An 18,461-nucleotide genomic window follows, 5' to 3' on the forward strand; every position below is an offset into this window, starting at 1 on the left:
AAGTACTAGGATAGCATTAGTGTCACTCAGGAGAAACCATTTTCTTAAAGCATTATAAAGTACATATATCCAGGAATAAGTCCTAGACTTATTTACCAGACCTCAGTTGTAAAGCACCTGTTATGTGAAGGAGCTTGGGTCCAACCCCAGTATTTCCAGGCAGGGCTTGGAAACACTTATTTCTGAAATCCCGGAAAGCTGCTGGCAGCCTAGAGTAGTCATTATTGAGCTAGATGGACCAGTGCACCATTCACTTCCACTCAGCCTAACCTACCTCACAGGAATTTCAGAAATAGACTGGAAAGAGAAGCTGCTGAATTGCAACTCATTACCAAACTTAAAACCATGGAGAGACCTGGCCTGAACAAAGACATTGGATTCTTATCTCATTATACATGACAAAGCCATTTTTCACCTTCTCACCCCTTGCTTTTTCCTGTAAGACCTACTGCAGTCGTTAAGAGTCGTCAACAGGCTCATCACAGCTATCTGCCTATCACCCATTCCCACCACCCTTCTGAGTAATACCCCTCCCCACCTTCTCACTATATAGAAGGATCTGGCAACTTCTGTTTCACTGTATCTGAAGAAGTGTGCATGCACACGAAAGCTCATACCAAGAACTAACTTAGTTGGTCTTTAAGGTGCTACTGGAAGGATTTTTTTTTGTTTTGACTATGGCAGACCAACACGGCTACCTATCTGTAACTACCTCACAGGGTTGCTGTGGGGATTACTTGAGGAAGGGAAGAGCCATATACACCATCTTGAGCTCCTTAGAGGAGAAGGTGGGCTATCAGTGCAACAAATAAATAAATATAATGTAAATAAACATAAAGACACCTGTTTTCATGGGGGGCGGAGGTCATGTAACTTTGTGAAGACCTTTTGGACAATTATTAATAGCCACTTAGGATTTATGATGAAGCCTTTGGGGTGTTGTTTTTTTGTAAAAAGCTCTAATAGGCCATTAGGATTCATAATAAATGCTTTGCTCAAAAAAACACACCAAAACCTCAAAAACTTTTCCACAAAAAAATGCATCTCAAGCATATTGTCAACAACAGGCAGTTGCCTGAATGGAACCAATGATTATAAGGCAGCTTATAGGAGCAGTTTACCCAGCAGAATGGAGGCATTAGAGCAGCCTCCCAGCCCTTCTTCTGCTTTTTGGTAGGGTTAAAGTGGAGGCAAGGTCAGGGCTGTGCTTCCACTGGTGTTTCTGAATAGTTGTGGCCTCATTGTTAGATTATCATCCTTAAATGGTTTCAGATGTTACTTGCTTTTGCTTTTCATTTCTTTGTAGAGCTCCCCTTTCCCCCAGTTTTCATCTATTATTTTTTATAAACAGATCTTTGTTCAGTGCTAAATGGTAATGAATCTGAACTAAAGTTGAATATGAATTGATATTATTTTATTTGGGGTCCTTGGAGATGGAAAAATAATACTATATGCTTCATTTTGACATATTTCAGATAAATCAATTAGGTCTGAAGGGCCGTAATACCACTTTTATTTTGGTATATCAAGATGTTAAGGCTTTCCAGGTTTTTAAAAAATGACATTTTAATATAAACTGTACAAATATAAGGAGAGAAATACGAAGAAACAAAATTAATTTGATAACAATTACTAAAAGAAAAATAAATAAAAGAGAAGAGAAGCAATCTTTAGCTTTAAACCAGAGAAAAAAGTGAACATGTCATGAGAGAGAGAGAGAGAGAGAGAGAGATGGATATAGATATATATGCCAATTCTTTACAAACTTATTCTCAAACATTATATTTTCTCCAGTGTGGGTATAATTTTATTTATAACAGTAGTATTCCAAACTCTAACAAAAATCAGTAAGGAAGAAGAAGCATTTCTCTCCAATACTTGGCTTTTGACATTTTTGCTGGGATCAAAAGAATAGAAACCATTTCAAGGTCCACATTTTCATCACCTCCCTTCAAGTAATATAAAAGGATATTTACTGGATCCATTGGTAACACATAACCTGTTATTTGTTTGCTGTATCTCAATATTTGAATATTATGACATTTCGATAGAATATGGAGGTAGATTGCACGTGCCATCTCCCAATCTCCAGCAAAGTTGTTTCTGATTTTGACGGTGTAGGAGAAAATCTCTATGTGATGTAAAGCTATAAAATTATTAATACATATGTACATAAATATTTCCTCTGTTTTATAACAGCTTTTGATATTTCGTGCAATGCATAAATAACTTATGAAATTCACTATGACTTTGTCAGATGAGTCAATGATGGTAGATTCTTCAATCAGCCACTATTAGTTCTGACAAAAAAAAATTTGAATCCATGTTCTGAACAGTGTATTTGGAGTACCCTATGCGGGAGATGAATAGGGTATGCTCTGTACCAGAATGGGCAGGACTAGAATGCACCTTAGTCAGATCCATCAAGACAATTCTCTGCCTTCACTTTAATTTGTGTTTCTCAGCTTTAAATGTTTGTTTTACAAGACTGTTTATTGATTAAGGAAATTTTAATTGATTCTGTTGAGTTAGTCCATTAGTTTGATTTACAAGTTTTCATGAACTTGTATACGTGAATGTTATTAAGAGGTGCTGCACCTGTACATAGAGGTTTTATTGTTGACCGTTGTAGCTTTTAAAGAACATATAAACTAGCTCATAACAGAGTTACACTTGATTTAACGCCCCAACAATAGAAAGCCAGATACATCCGAGATTATTCCTTCTCTGTCCATCCTCAAGGCACCATGTTCAAAGAGTTGCATGCCCTTGTCGGGTTTCTCTCCTTCTGTTCCATGAAACTGAGGGTCCCCTTCTTCACCAGCATCTGCAAAGAGTTCGTTCAATGCTGGTGCCCATCCTGCTTTTGCTGCCTTGCTCATCTCCTTTAGCTATCAGCAATGCAGACTGAGCTGGCATAAGGTGCCAGTGACCTGACTGTAAATTAGTCTGCTGATGAGATTGCCAGTTAGACACTTCTGCTGTGTCTAGAAGTGATACTGATTGGGCTGGTACGAAACACCTCTGACCACTTTGCTTCTGGTGGCTGTTTCAGGCTTTTCACATTGCAAAAAGGCAGGTGCCACAAATGTGCCTACATGTGCATATGTATTTAACACTGACTCATGGGTTGATAATTCCTGATTGAGTACAAAATTCAATCAATCAGATTGATCAATTAGCATTGCAGCCTTATTAGCTACTAATACTTGTTCTTATGGATTATGTTTCCGTACACAGTTTGGGATTCCACATTTATGGTAGAGAATGCAGTAAACAAATTAATGCTCTTATGACTTGACAAAGATTTACATAGCCGATTCGTGTCTTGTTTTTAAATCTTGTGTAGATAATGAAATAGGTTTATGCAGTTTTATGTGTAGAAGAGATGTGTTGTTTAAGAAGCTTTTGAGAATGTCATGGCAACAAATATGATGATGATATAAAGGATTGACATAGTTGGGCATGTACTATTAGTTTGCACAATTAAATGTGTTGTAAACTGCCTGGAGACCACAGTTGGATAGGTGGTATAAAAGTATAACAATTGAGTAAAATATTAGGGGCTCCTGCTCAGCAAGCCTTCTGCCATTTCCTCATATTAAGCCCTTGGAGCTTGCTCTTCCCACCACATAAACTACTAAGCTTGTTTTTCACCCCACCCCATTTCTGAAGCCAATTTTCTCTTCTAATCTGCAGCGCCACCTTGCACTCCTATTTTCACTTTTACTTGTTGTCCGTGCCTCCACCCCCATGGTGACCTCCTTCATCTCCCTCCCCCCACGAATCATAATGAATAATCACCCTTTTCACCCTCACTCCCTTTCCATTCTCCTCCATAGTTTTCTCAATTCTTCTTTGCACACAGATCACCCCCGCATTTCCATGTTCCCCCCTTTCTCTTGTTCTGCAGCACAATCCTATGCTGATATATGCTACTGTGTCTTTAGGATAAGAAGAATCTTAAGAGCAAGGCTTTCAATTAACTTCTTCAGTTAGAGAAAGTTTAGTTCAGTTGATGGATATGGGCATTTATTTGTTAATAAAGTATTTCTTCTAAATTACTGTTGAATCTGGGACTTCATGTTGAAGATAACACATGGTACCAAGAATGAAATACATTGGGCGAAAGTACAATGGAACATCTGAGAGCTCCACATCCTTTATCTCTCTCACATGAGACAGCTGAAGAATGGGAGAGGGAGACTTTCCCCCCCTTTCACTGCCCCTCAGTTTGAGTAAAGTGGGGGTGGATTGACATTGAATTGAAAATGGTGGTTTTAAAAATGGCAGAGGTTTGAGCAAAGCAGGGCTGTGGGACAGTGAGGGGTTGATTTAAAAAAGAAAGAAAAAGAAAACCTGTTATAACAATGTGAAATAGCAGAGAATGGGACAATGCGGGTGCTAATGCATATCCTCTTTCCTGACTCCCTTTCCCCCTGCATTCAGGTGTTCTTTTAAACTGCCACTTCCCCCTGCTCACTCTACACAAACCTCTGCCATTCATTTTTCAACCAGAAACCATTGGATTTGTTTAATTTCCTCAGACGTTTCCATTTTTACTCATGGAGTAGGGCTTTGTAGCCCACAGTGCTCTCTCAAAAGCTGATGTTTATGGTCAGTGGAGCCCATTTGCAATAGTGGAACATGTGGTGCAGTGGGCTGTTGATGGAGGGAGAGTTGACAGAAATCCCATACATACCACTCTGTGACAAAAGTCCACTTCTGCTTGTGCAAGGGAAAGATAATTTGTTATAATAACATGGTTAACCTTTAAAACACAGCATTTCTTCAGAATATTCATAAAAGTAACCCTGTCTTTAGTCCAAATGTACTAGCATGGCACAAACAACGGGAAAATAGGAATTGAAACTTTCCATCAATTTTATTTATTAGTTTGCTGTATGGTGATTGGGATTTGCATTGGTCACTAAAGGGCATGTATCTCATTGTTGTTTTAGCAAACACATGAATGAGATGATACCTGGTGCACTATTGACTCATGCTTGATTTTTTGCCTTACCTAGCCAGCCTTTGAATCACTGAGTATATTTATGCTGGTGTGGCTCTTGTGTAACAACTATGTGGCATTACTTCTGTATCATTATAAATGAGGTGTAGGTCAGTACAATTTGGTTGTGCTTTCTCTGCTGTTGCAACTACTCTATTTGGTTTTGAGAATAGAGGAAAGTATATTAAACATAGAATCATAGAGTTGGAAGGGACCCTGAGGATCATCTAGTCCAAGCCACCAGAATGCAGGAATATTCAGCTGTCCCTTACAGGGATCAAACCTGCAACCATGGTCTTATCAGCACCATGCTCTAACCAACTGAGCTATCCAGCTCACATAGCATGCTCGATTTAGATAATTAAAGAAGTATTATTGGGTAATATCAAACTAAATCATACTTGCAGTAGACCTATTTGAATGAATAGACAAGTGTTTTCTGAGTATGACTAACACTGAATATACCTGTTGTTTCCTGTAGCAAACTGATCATTTTTTCATATTAGTATTTATTCGTTTATTAAGAAATTTGCTAAATACATGGTCATTTAAAGGGAGCCTTAGTTTTATTAAAATATTTATATCTGGCCTTTCTGTTAAAAAAAACCCTCAGTATAGCTTACCACATTCATTAAAACAATGAAATGTCACATTTATTTTTAAATGACAGTTGACTTTGTCATTACATGTGAACTATCTAGAACATGATTTGTCCAAACTATATTTTGCCTTCAAACCAGAATTGAAATCTCACTTCAAAGTGTGGTTTCCAATTTGAGCTTTGGCAAATTTGGATATGACCGTAAACTATGGTCTACCTTAACCAGAAATTGGAGCAGATGGGGGAGGAGAATGCAAACCATGGTCATTACATGTAAACTTAGCCAGAGAGTACTTGGAAGCGGACAGATTTTCCTTCAACTTTATGACAGGCCTTCAGTTTCTCCCTTCCTACCTATAAGGATGGTACTGATTTTTATTTGACATCATTTGAGTTGTCAAACCTTGATTATCATTAGAATGTGTCAGTACTACTCGTGATATTACACAGTGTTGTCTTGCACTCATTAAGTAGGACTCTTCCATATCCAAAAGAAAAGCATTTAGACAATCACATTTTGTTTGTTTGGATGTCCTGCAAGATGATGCACTCGGGCAGAGTCATGTCAACTCAAGTCCTATCAAGGCTTCCTTCTGATTATCTATAATTTCTTAATCATGTAAACCTCAGATGGTCCTTGACAAATAAGGGATTGACCCAGATGAACTCTGTGTTTTGAGCATAATTGTAATGTGTCAGTATTTAAAAATATTCAGAAGAATGTAATTTGCAAGTGGTTTTTTCTGCTTATAGGATTTAACAGCACTAGAAACTAAATCTGGAACACTTTCAGTCTAATTTGTGCCTGTACTTTATATGCAGTGCTACCCTCTTGGCTTTCTTGGTGGAACTTCTTAAGAGTTCAGTTGCCATGCAAGAACAAATGCTGGGCGGAAAAGGATTCCTAGTTATTGGCTATCTCCTTGAAAAGGTAAGTTGTATTAATATTATTTTAACAATATTTTACCCAGAACAGATTGAAATTAAATAAATGTGCCACAAAGTCCACCATAATTGTTGTATGCAAATGATTTCATATTGGGCTGGTAAATATTGAGCGCATTTAGTCACTTGGCCATCAGCTTACTGAAGACTTGAACGCCAAGTTGGCGTCTTGTTTTTAGGTCTCTTTATGCTGATGGCATTTTGTGTCTTGGGAGAATATTGCTGCTAAAAAAACCCCCTCAAGTTCATCTGTGAGCAACTAACATGGTTTTGTTTAAAATCCCAGTGTAAACACATCCTCAGTTGCACGAACTCAGATAACGCTCATTTTTTAAAATCTGCTTTTAGGGAAGACTCTCTTTATTTTATTCTCTTTAGTAAACCTGAAATGATGTGCTGGTTGTGCCAAGTGCCACCAGACTTTTTCCCCCTGTTGTTGCTAGGTACTTGCTTTTTAAAAAAAATTCTGTCCCATTGGTCTCAAAATAAGGGCAGCTCTAGGGCTGGCATACATTTTTGCCTCTTCTGAGGATGTTTCAGGGGAGCAAGGGAACTGCAGATACAAGACCTCCCCTGATCCATCCCTACATATCTGTTTTACATCAGCTGCCTCTGAGGCAGTGACAGTGGAGCAGTGATAGTGGTGAAATTTTATATTGCTGCATTGAGGAAACCCTTAGTTGCAGACCTCCTTCTCCACCTTTGAGAGGGAGGTTTACGAGTGGAGAAGGAAGGCATCTTCCAATGGCCTCTCATCTGTCCTCAGGTGCCAGGGATTGCTATTTCATCCATTTCTTATGAATTGCTGGTCTAGAGGCCTTCATATTCAGAGAAATACTTTTGGGGCTACTTGGTGCCAGCATTCTGAGTGGTTTAGTTGGTATTTGGTTGGTTTTATTTTTATATGTTTTGTGCTTAAATATTGTTGAATGATGACTTACTGGTTTTAATTTCAGTAGTGTGCATATATTTGTCTAGCTGATGTGTTTCAGTGTAGGTAACATGAAGCCCTCAATATCCTTCAGCACAGACACAGAAGTGAATATGAACTGAAAACCTGAATTATATCATAGCTGTCAACTTTTCCCTTTTCTTGCGAGGAATACTATTCGGAATAAGGGAATTTCCCTTAAAAAAAGGGCAACATTGACAGCTATGAATTATATTAATTACATTATTTAATTATTGTAATTTCTTCAGTCATCCAGAGTTCATATAACAAGAGCTGTACTGGAACAGTTTTTATCTTTTGCAAAATATTTGGATGGCCTCTCACATGGAGCACCTTTATTAAAGCAATTATGTGATCATATCCTTTTCAACCCTGCTATTTGGATACATACTCCTGCAAAGGTCAGTGAATAGTGTGTTGTATAAAGTCCTTATTTACACTGTTGATTCATCAGTATAAGCATCACCAATGTTAAAATAATCAAATGGGCTTCCACTGTGGCTCAATCTAAGTAGCAAAAAAACAGCAACAAAACTTATGTTTTTCAAAGTGTAATCCACCCTGATAATTTTATCGAAATGTGAAATGTAAATTTATTAACTATAAATTCTCTCTATAAACTCCCTATATGAGAGCGATTATTCTATTATATGTAGTATAAAATCAGTAGCATATTAGTAACTTGGACTTGTCTTTTTCTCATATAGAAATTTCAAAATTTCAAGACTACTTCTGAATAGTCTAGAAAAGTGAAAATCTATAAATTCATTGCCCAAGATACTCTGAAGACTAAAATCCTTTTATTGTCTGAGCTTGTTTAGAAAGGGGCAGGGCTGCACATGACAACCCTACCCCTCATATCCCCATGTGTATCAACTCCACCACTAATCTTTTCCACATTGAAGGTAACATCTGAAGCAAGATTCTTCATGCGTTTGGCTGAGAACACTTAAATTCCTCTTCACAATTAGGAACCCTGACACAGGACTCTCATTTGCTTGGAGGATTATAAGCATGCTCAGCCAGGCTTGCAAAACGTCCCCCATCAAGCCTTTCCACTCAGTACAGCTCTCTCATTGGACAACAAGCCAAAGTACACCTCTGATGCAGTGCAGTGTGCTTTCACATTTCTCACTTAGAAATTCTCAAAATAAGGAAGGAAAGAGCTGCTGTTCGAGCCAGATGTCTTAAGTTTGAAAATGTGAGAAGTAGCATGTAAACTAAATAAATACAGATGAGGGCTCTGAGGTTTTTTTAAATTGTCAGCATGACTATACCTAAGTTAGCAGAATTTTGGCTGAATTTATTAGTGATTTAGGTTTTTTTAATGAAAGCAAGATCTGTGATACTTGCTAGGAAGAAGAAATATATATAATATATATATAAACAACCAACCTCTTTCCCTTCCCATTCTGTATTTGTTTTATCTTGTGAATTGCTACTATGCTTGTGTAATGATTACTTTAGGTTGAGCTACAAAAGGTAACTTTCATAATCAATTATTTTATATATCACACTTCTGAATTTCCCTAATGACTTATGAAATAGAAAAATGAAATGAGTTGATACATGATTTATTTACAGTGTAATTAAAATTAGAAATTAAATTTATTTATTCCATGTGTTCTTTTTATAATATTCTTCAGGTTCAGCTTTCGCTATATACATACTTGTCTGCTGAATTCATTGGCACTGCTACAATCTACACTACGATACGTAGAGTAGGAACAGTATTACAGTTAATGCACACACTGAAATACTACTACTGGGTGGTTAATCCTGCGGATAGCAGTGGCATTACTCCTAAAGGTTTGGGTAAGCATAATAAACATAGAAACGGTAGGGGTCTGTAAATAATTGTGTCAATATGTTCATTTACACTGCTAAAAATAGTTTTCTTATGAGTTGAACTCTGTAACTTCGTAGTAAGAAGCCTATTTTAAACTGATGTTCTCTTTTTGATTGATTGCGTAGGAAGCTTTTAATTAGCAGTACAAGTACAATTTGAATAAAGGGAGGTTTGGACATTTGTAATATGTGAAGTATTGTTTTGTGACATATGGTTTCTAAAGCTAATTTAGAGTGCATTAAATTATGAGAAGAAACTAAAACAGCAGGAACAGATTTAAGATGCAGATTTTAAATACCAGTACAGTATTATGGTGAATTGGTTGCTAGCAAGTTAAAACATTTAAAGGAATCCCCCTTGTTTAAGGAATGTTAACACCACACATTTTAGATACGCTGTAGTATTCTTTTGAAATGTTAATTTCATGCACAGTACAATGTTAAATTTGTTGAAGATTCCTAAATAGTTCTCCTGTGGTCTCTACTCAGTTCTTATCTTTCTTAAACTGTTGCCCCCTTCAGTATAGCTGATTATTCTCTCTTGCTTGTCTCCCCCTATGACCATAGGTCTCTGTTCTGCTGTCCTTGGTTGGTTCTCTAATTACTCTTCCATTATTTCCATTGGGGGAAAGTTTTTATTATCTCCAGTTGTATCCCTCAGAGATATTTCCACACCATCCCATAGTTTTGATTATGTGGTGACTTTCCTTAAATCCTTACTTATATACTTGGGTTTTGTCTTCTTATCCTTAGCTTCAGAGCCTTGGCGGGGACACCCCTATTATTTATTTGTTTTTATATCCTGATGCATTATAGAATCATAGTTTGAAGGAACCTCCAAGCCCTCAGTCAGTTTGGGAATCTTGTAACCACAGCATTCCGGGCAGAGTAAATGCCAACCTTTCCAGCAAAGGAGGGACAACCAGGTCTCAAAGTGATCTGTTTCCACTTTTGAGCAGTTCTTGCCACTAGACTAGGGCATTTCTTCTAATGTTTAGCTAAAATTTGATGTCCTACAATTTCCAGCCATTGGCTTCAATCCTGCCATTTAGAGCAACAGAGAGAGAAACTAAGTGTATTCATTTCTGAAGTGGATTTTCCAGTTTACCCACACTCACATCACTCTCATCTCTCTGTTGTCTAGGTCAAATTGTAGATTGTAATCCCTTTAGGGCTGCGATGTGTCCTATTGCATGAAGTTTTAAAAAGTGCAAATCAATGGCAGTACATAAAAAATGCTGAAGTCACTTAAAATTGTTGTGTATGTTACATTTGAGCTGCTCTTTCATGTTTTTCAGAAGGTCCTCGGCCATCACAGAAGGAAATCATATCACTGCGTGCATTCATGCTTTTATTTTTGAAACAGCTGATTTTGAAGGTAACATTTTAAAATATTATTGGGCATAGCAAATGACAATAAACATCTGGTGTTAAAACTTCATTGATGATGAAATCTCAAATTGGTCAAATTGTAACAAAGATCAATTAAATCATTTCTGTAGGATCGAGGTGTCAAAGAAGATGAACTACAAAGTATATTAAATTATTTGCTAACGATGCACGAGGTAAGCTTGTAATAGTTAAAAATACAGATCTCTTAACTTGTATTTTGTGTTAACTTCAAAGAAATAGTATTTCTCTAATATCTTATGTGTTATTTAGGATGAAAACATACATGATGTACTTCAGCTGCTAGTGGCATTAATGTCTGAACATCCAGCATCCATGATACCTGCCTTTGATCAACGAAATGGGATACGGTAAAATTAACAACAATAATATTCTATCATTTTCCTTAGAAATGAAATTTGCAATATTCTATGTCTTCAAATAGATTTAATGCATCATAGCAATTAATTAGTATGCATGACATATAATTCAGAATTTACCAATGTATAATAATTCAAAATAAAACAATATACCGTATTTTTCTCTCTATTACACGCAGATTTTTTCTCCTAAAAAGGAAGGGGAAATGTCTGTGCGTGTTATTGAGCGAATGTGGGGGGTCCCTGGAGCCGATTAGGGGAGCGCAGGAACAAAAATCAGCAACAATCAAATCGTGCGTTGCGTCGGAGAGGGAAACCTGAAAAGAGGAAGTTGCTGCTTTCCTGCATTCTGCCTCAGGGTCTTACTGCCCACTCGCTTGTGTTTCATTGCTGTGTTTGCTCAAACGGAACAAAGAGCAGGCAAATCCCTTCCCCTCCAGGCAAGCAGAGGGGAAAGCAGAGGTCTTTCCTTCTAATTCCTCTGCGTGCTCCTCGCAGGCAGCCAGAAAACATGCAGGAGAGAGAGAGCTGGCTTCGGTTTGGGGAAACATTTGCCTTTCTTTCCTCCCTCCAGTTAAATCCCTCTCCTGCATTCTTAGCCAGCTGCTTCTCTGCACACCGCTCGCGTGCTCCTTTTCCCTTCTGTGTTTTTCCTTCCCTCCCCACTTAAAATGTAGTTAAAAAGCATGGATCCACATGGATCCTCAGGATCTTTGGATTGGGCCACCCCAAATTCACCATCAGATCACATAGCAGCCTGCCCCCCAAAAATCACACACCCACTGTTGCCTGGGGCTGCAATGGTGCAAAAACGTGGTTAAAAAGCATGGATCCACATGGATCCTCAGGATCTTTGCATTGAGCTACCCCAAATTCACCATCAGATCACATGTCTGTGGCCACAGCATGAAGCACAAAAATGATACATCCACTGTTTCATTCAGAATTTTTTTCCTTGTTTTCCTCCTCTAAAAACGATGTGCGTGTTATGGTCAGGTGCGTGTTATAGAGCGAAAAATACGATAATATATTTTCTATTTAAAAGTTTATGTCTGATATGCTGTACAGGTGGTTCATTCAGTTTTTACAGGTAGAGATTACAGTAGTCAGTGATATCCCTGCAGTAAAAAAAATGTAACAAACACACCTACAAGTGTGGGTGACATATTTTGTTTTCCTGCAAAATTTTATTTAAAACAAAGATAAACCAACTACGTACAATCAGAGAATCGTCTCTGAATATTCCACAGAGCTTTGTCAAAGTGAATATGCTAAAATCATCACAAACTTAACAAACACCAAATGATACATAATATCCTGCATAGTCCAAGTGAAAGAAGTTTGCATGACATACCTTTATTGTAGAAACGTGTGCAAAAAAAGATGCTTCTGTAAAAATGTACGACATGCCAAAGGTTTTCATAGTAAACTGAACCACTGTGATTGATTTGGATGAGGCTGAGGTGTCCTGCTTGCCAGTGCTGACCCAGTACCAGCAGGAAACTCCATAATTGAGGGATGCCCCAATGCACCCATTCACACTGCAGCTGGATGAAAGCTGTTGCCTACAGTATCCCTGTTGGCAATAGCCAGTGGAAAATTTGTCAGTTGGGCTATCGAGGGGGTAAGGTAGGGCTGTGCAAGCAATGAGTCTGGTTCATACCTCTTTGCTGTACCAGCTTGGGATCTTGGGTGGCAAATAAATATTTTCTTTTTGCTCTAGCCACCAAGGTCAACACAAGCAGCAAGGTTTGGTGACTTCACTCTGAACCATTAAGCCCTACCAGTGCTGGCCAGGGGCTTAGATTGCCTTCGTAGTCTTGATTTACTTGTACCTCCCCCAAAAAGGAATTGTTTTTCTGAGTGACTACTTTTGTCTGATTTTATCCTGCAGAGTGATTTATAAATTATTGGCCTCAAAAAGCGAGAGCATCTGGGTGCAGGCACTGAAGGTGCTAGGATATTTTCTCAAACACCTGGGTCATAAGTAAGTGCACTGATTCAATTACTAATATGTTCTTCAGACAACTAAACAAAAGGGTCTGAGATACAAAATTTTCCATTCAAAACTGACTTTTTTTACCCTTAAAAAGTATAGTTTTGTCATTTATTTTTTCTTTAGCTCTTTTTATTTAATTTATGTATTTTATTCATCTTCCTCACCCTTCCAGAGTGTAGAAGTTGTGGCATACTTTGATAGCAATCTATTTTATCCTGTCAAAAGCTATGTAAGGTCGTAAAATTTGAGAATTTTTAATCCAGTGAATTTACTAGTTTGTCAAATTGAGACTTGCTGAATTTGTTTTAGTTTTGGAACAAAAGTATATTTTATATTACAATAGATGCAATGGAAATTTCTTTAAACCAATCTTAAATTAAAACCTCTTGTTCGTTTTTGAACAAATTTTGATGGGCACAAATCTTTTTTTCAACAATTTTTTAAATTTAAATACAATAATTTGTTATCTCTATTAAACAGATCAACAACCAATTTTTCTCTTGGTAAATTCCATATTTATGTTTTTCTCTAGGCGAAAAGTTGAAATCATGCATACTCACAGTCTGTTCACACTTCTTGGAGAGAGATTGATGTTGCATACAAATACTGTGACCATTACAACTTACAACACACTTTATGAGGTACACATTACTATCAAATTCATTTGTAAATGATTTGGTGTAAAACTGCTGGTCAGAGAAGGAAATGTAACAATCTTGTATTGTAGATTTTGACAGAACAAGTATGTACACAAGTCGTTCATAAACCACACCCGGAGCCGGATTCTACAGTGAAAATTCAGAATCCAAGTAAGAATATTTTGATATTGAGACATTGTTGTATTTTTTTTAAAGTCAATCATATCTTAACATAGGAACATTTTCATTAAGTCCTTTGGATGAATGCTTGATTATAGGCAATTGACAGCCTACAGGTTGTTATCAAACTACTTGAGGAATGCTGTTTCAGAGTTTCCTCTGTCCTGATGGAAAGCTAGATAGATTCCAGAGTGTATGAATAATGTAAGGATTACTCCTCTGTTGTGTTCTACTCTTTCCTTACTCCTTTAATTCTCATGTTACTATTTTTTGAACTCCTCCTGTCTTCCAATTTCTTGTCCTCCACCATCACAAGCCGAAAGTTGATAGGAAAGGAAACTGTGATAAGCTTGGGGAAAGAAGTTTCCTGATGTGATCCATCCTTTCCATCCCCTCCTTTTGAAAAGGGCATGGTGTTCATAATATATTGGGCTCTTAGGATGCGGGTGGAGCTGTGGTCTAAACCACAGAGTCTAGGGGCTTGCTGATCAGAAGGTTGGCGGTTCGAATCCCCGTGACGGGGTGAGCTCCCGTTGCTTGGTCCCTGCTCCTGCCAACCTAGCAGTTCCAAGGCATGTCAAAGTGCAAGTAGATAAATAGGTACCGCTCCGGCGGGAAGGTAAACAGCGTTTCTGTGTGCTGCTCTGGTTTGCCAGAAGCAGCTTAGTCATGCTGGCCACATGACCTGGAAGCTGTACACCGGCTCCCTCGGCCAATAAAGCGAGATGAGCGCCGCAACCCCAGAATCGTCCACGACTGGACCTAACGGTCAGGGGTCCATTTACCTTTATATTTTAGGAAACAACCATATTTGCACAGTTTTATAGAAGCTAAAACAATTGGGTCTAATTCAGTGACTTTGTTTCTTAATTATTCAAAAATATAATTCATGCATTTTGTCTTTTAAAGTGATTCTCAAGGTTGTGGCAACTTTATTAAAGAATTCAACTCCAAGTGCAGAACTAATGGAAGTTCGCCGTTTGTTTTTATCAGATATGATAAAACTTTTCAGTAACAGCCGTGAAAATAGGAGGTATGCCAGTAATCTTTATTCCCTTTTGTTTGTGAAGCTCATCAAGGTTATTTTCATCTGGGTGGAGGGGTGTGCAGCTATAGTTGTGTAAGTTCAGCTTTATGTAACCTTCTGAAAAAATCCAGAAAGAATAATTACAAATCTCAGCATATTTTTCATGGATGTGTAATGTGATGCTGAGAGTTTAACAAAACTTAATTAAAAGAAATACAAATTGTAATATTTTAGATTGGAATGCTTTGAATGAATATTTCGAATGAAATATTCAGGCTTTTCTTACGTCTGTAGCAAATGGAAAAGCTCAAATGCCATTTGATCATATTGTAACTATTTTATTTTAGATGTTTACTTCAGTGTTCAGTATGGCAGGACTGGATGTTTTCTCTGGGATATATCAACCCAAAGAACTCTGAAGAACAGAAAATTACTGAGATGGTGTACAACATCTTCCGCATTCTTTTGTACCATGCAATAAAGTATGAGTGGGGAGGATGGAGGGTCTGGGTTGATACTCTTTCCATAGCCCATTCCAAGGTAAGAATCAGTTTTGGAAGTTCAGTTTAGCTGCTGTCTTAGTAGCCAACATGCCATAGATAGAATTTAGTGCCATCTTGTGGATAGTATGAAATATGACCAGTTACCACTGCCTTGGATTATTTTCACTATAGCTCTTCCATCAGCTGCATCTGTGCAATTAAACATAGCAATATACAATTATAGTCTTTAACATATCACATAGATCTGCTTGCCATAATTTGGTATCTTAACTCAAAATTCAACATCTTAACACAGCGTATATGAACACTCACAGAAATGTTGTTCTATAATATTATTATATTACTAGTTAAATAAAGGAGAAATACTGATAATTGAGTATAATACAAAAATCCTCTAAATTGTGGAAATTGGAATTTTCTCAGCATTATTCAATAAAATATTCAAAAAAAAATTTTTTTTAAGATACCTTGCTGTTGTCTCCCTTCCTTAGTTCTTATGTAGTGAACCAATTTCACAATTAATGTAGATTCCTAGATTTTATCAATCTTTTCATTGATAGTTGGTACAATCAGTGCATCATGGCTGCATCCAATGCTGTCATTCTACTCGTGGATCAGGCTTGTGGATCAGTTGTTCAGTATAACTCCCCCTCCCTCTTCCTTCCCCTGTAGTTCCCATGCACCCTCAAAATCTATCCAGATGGTTGAGGGACCCCCAGGAGGAGATTTGGGGAGTTCAGGGGAAGGTGATAGGAAGGGGAAGTCCCATTGTGCAAGTAGAGCTCAGAGCATAATGTTGGATACAGGCCATTGCTTTTGCAGATAGGAAAAGTTTTTCCCACTGAGATATAAGTAGAACTACATTACTTACATAAGTTTTATAATTGTTTTCATAAAGATTCTTCATATTATATGTCAATTTTATTTAAATGCTAAGTATCTTATCATTTTTTCCCTCCACTTACATTTAAATATTTTACTTTATCTGTTTTTCTGATTTCTTGGTGACATTTGCCACTAATAGTTCCATTTCCCCCCTTTGTTAATAACCTGCTAAGGGCCCATACTTTGTTCTGTTTCACTCAAGGAACACAGTGGCTTAGATAGTGTTCCACCATTTTTAATGTTAATTAAACGTATAAGTATTGACTTTTCTCCTAAAATTGTAATTTGTTTGTATTAAGGTCACCTATGAAGCTCACAAAGAGTACCTAGCAAAAATGTACGAGGAATATCAAAGACAAGAAGAGGAGAATATAAAGAAGGGGAAAAAGGGGAATGTTAGCACTATCTCAGGCCTTTCAGCTCAGACAACAGGAGCAAAAGGTGGAATAGAAATTCGTGAAATTGAAGATCTTTCACAAAGCCAAAGCCCAGAAAGTGAAACGGACTACCCTGTTGGTACAGATACTAGGGATTTACTTATTGCAACGAAAGTATCTGATGATGTGCTTGGAAGCGCAGATAGACCAGGGGGTGGTGTGCATGTAGAAGTTCACGATCTATTAGTTGATATAAAAGCAGAAAAGGTAGAAGCCACAGAAGTAAAGCTGGACGATATGGATTTATCACCAGAGACTTTGGTAACCAGAGAGAATGGTGCCCTTGTGGAAGTAGAATCCTTATTGGACAATGTATATAGTGCTGCAGTTGAAAAACTTCAGAACAATGTTCACGGAAGTGTAGGCATAATTAAGAAAAGTGAAGAGAAGGACAATGGTCCCTTGATAACACTAGCTGATGAGAAAGATGAACCTTCTAACAATACCTCATTTCTTTTTGATAAAATACCCAGCCAAGAGGAGAAATTGCTCCCTGAACTGTCCAGCAATCACATTACTATTGCAAATATGCAAGAGACTCAGATGCACCTTGGTGTGAATGATGACCTTGGACTCCTCGCTCACATGACTGGTAGTGCTGACATAGCATGTAGCTCGAGCATAATAGAAGATAAAGAATTCAAGATTCATACCTCTGTGGATGCAATGGGCACAATTTCTGAGAGAGACCTGGCTTCATCATCCAAAGGATTAGAATATGCAGAAATGGTTGCTACAACTCTTGAGACTGAGTCTTCTAGTGGTAAAACTGTACCAAATGTAGATGCAGGGAGTATTATATCAGATACGGAAAGATCTGATGATGGGAAAGAAGTGGGGAAGGAAATAAGAAAAATCCAAACCACCACTACAACCCAAGTAAGTTTTTTGGTACAATGACAATGTTACTATATTATTAAATTTATTAATCAAGTGTGTCTCTATATTTTAGGTATATCAATTATAAAAGAGAAGTAAATGCCTAGATAACCTCACTCAGCAGTTTCATGTAGATACGAATCGGTGTAGAGCATGAGACTGTTCATCTCCGTGTCTTGGATTTTAGCCCTACATTGGGCGAAAGTTTCCTGCCTTGCAGGGGGTTGGACTAAATGACCCTCATGGTTCTTTCTAACTCTACAATTCTAGGAAATAAACGAGTCAAGGACAGAGGCTACTAGAATGAAATGAGATGGAAACATGCAGACCTCCATAGTGCAAATGCCATGGAGAGGAGCAAACCTTCTGGAACTGGCATTGCAAATAGCAATGTAGTACAGTAGTAGAAACTACTGTAACACTCTGCCATGACTCCCAAGCAATCAACTAGAGTGTGCTTTCTCTTAAACGTTATATTCCCAGAATTTTACAACTGAAGAATACTTTATTGACTTTGTTTCACTCTCACTCTTTGGCATTTATTTAAAATAATAAATAAAGCTGTCGCCATGTAGCATTGGAGAAACATTTTTATCTAGACATTACTCAGTACTGTTTCAGTAAGAAATATACCGAGCATGCTTCCACAGAGAATAGCAAATTTTCTAACTGTGAAGGATCAAAGTCTAGATCAGAATAACAGTAAACAGTAGCCAGGAATAAACCATAAAGTGAGCACTGTGCAGATAATCACAGAAATTCATTCTGAATCCCTTTGGGAATTAGA

The 18,461-nt window shown here is 37.6% G+C and overlaps 1 protein-coding gene across 4 annotated transcripts in view; it reads left to right on the forward strand.

The window, feature by feature from the left end:
- Positions 1–18,461, forward strand: part of NBEA (neurobeachin) — a 361,495-nt gene that overhangs the window by 55,560 nt on the left and 287,474 nt on the right. For all 4 annotated transcript variants that reach the window (XM_028726491.2, XM_077927142.1, XM_028726499.2 and 1 more), the window contains exons 11-22: positions 6,435–6,543; positions 7,758–7,910; positions 9,156–9,324; positions 10,656–10,735; positions 10,860–10,922; positions 11,020–11,117; positions 13,021–13,113; positions 13,658–13,766; positions 13,853–13,934; positions 14,853–14,976; positions 15,318–15,510; positions 16,658–17,674. In XM_028726491.2, coding sequence (XP_028582324.2) covers positions 6,435–6,543; positions 7,758–7,910; positions 9,156–9,324; positions 10,656–10,735; positions 10,860–10,922; positions 11,020–11,117; positions 13,021–13,113; positions 13,658–13,766; positions 13,853–13,934; positions 14,853–14,976; positions 15,318–15,510; positions 16,658–17,674 — 2,290 coding nt within the window. The remainder of the gene's footprint in view (positions 1–6,434; positions 6,544–7,757; positions 7,911–9,155; positions 9,325–10,655; positions 10,736–10,859; positions 10,923–11,019; positions 11,118–13,020; positions 13,114–13,657; positions 13,767–13,852; positions 13,935–14,852; positions 14,977–15,317; positions 15,511–16,657; positions 17,675–18,461) is intronic.

Source organism: Podarcis muralis, chromosome 4, assembly GCF_964188315.1.
Source record: "Podarcis muralis chromosome 4, rPodMur119.hap1.1, whole genome shotgun sequence".
Classification (NCBI taxonomy): Eukaryota; Metazoa; Chordata; class Lepidosauria; order Squamata; family Lacertidae; genus Podarcis; species Podarcis muralis.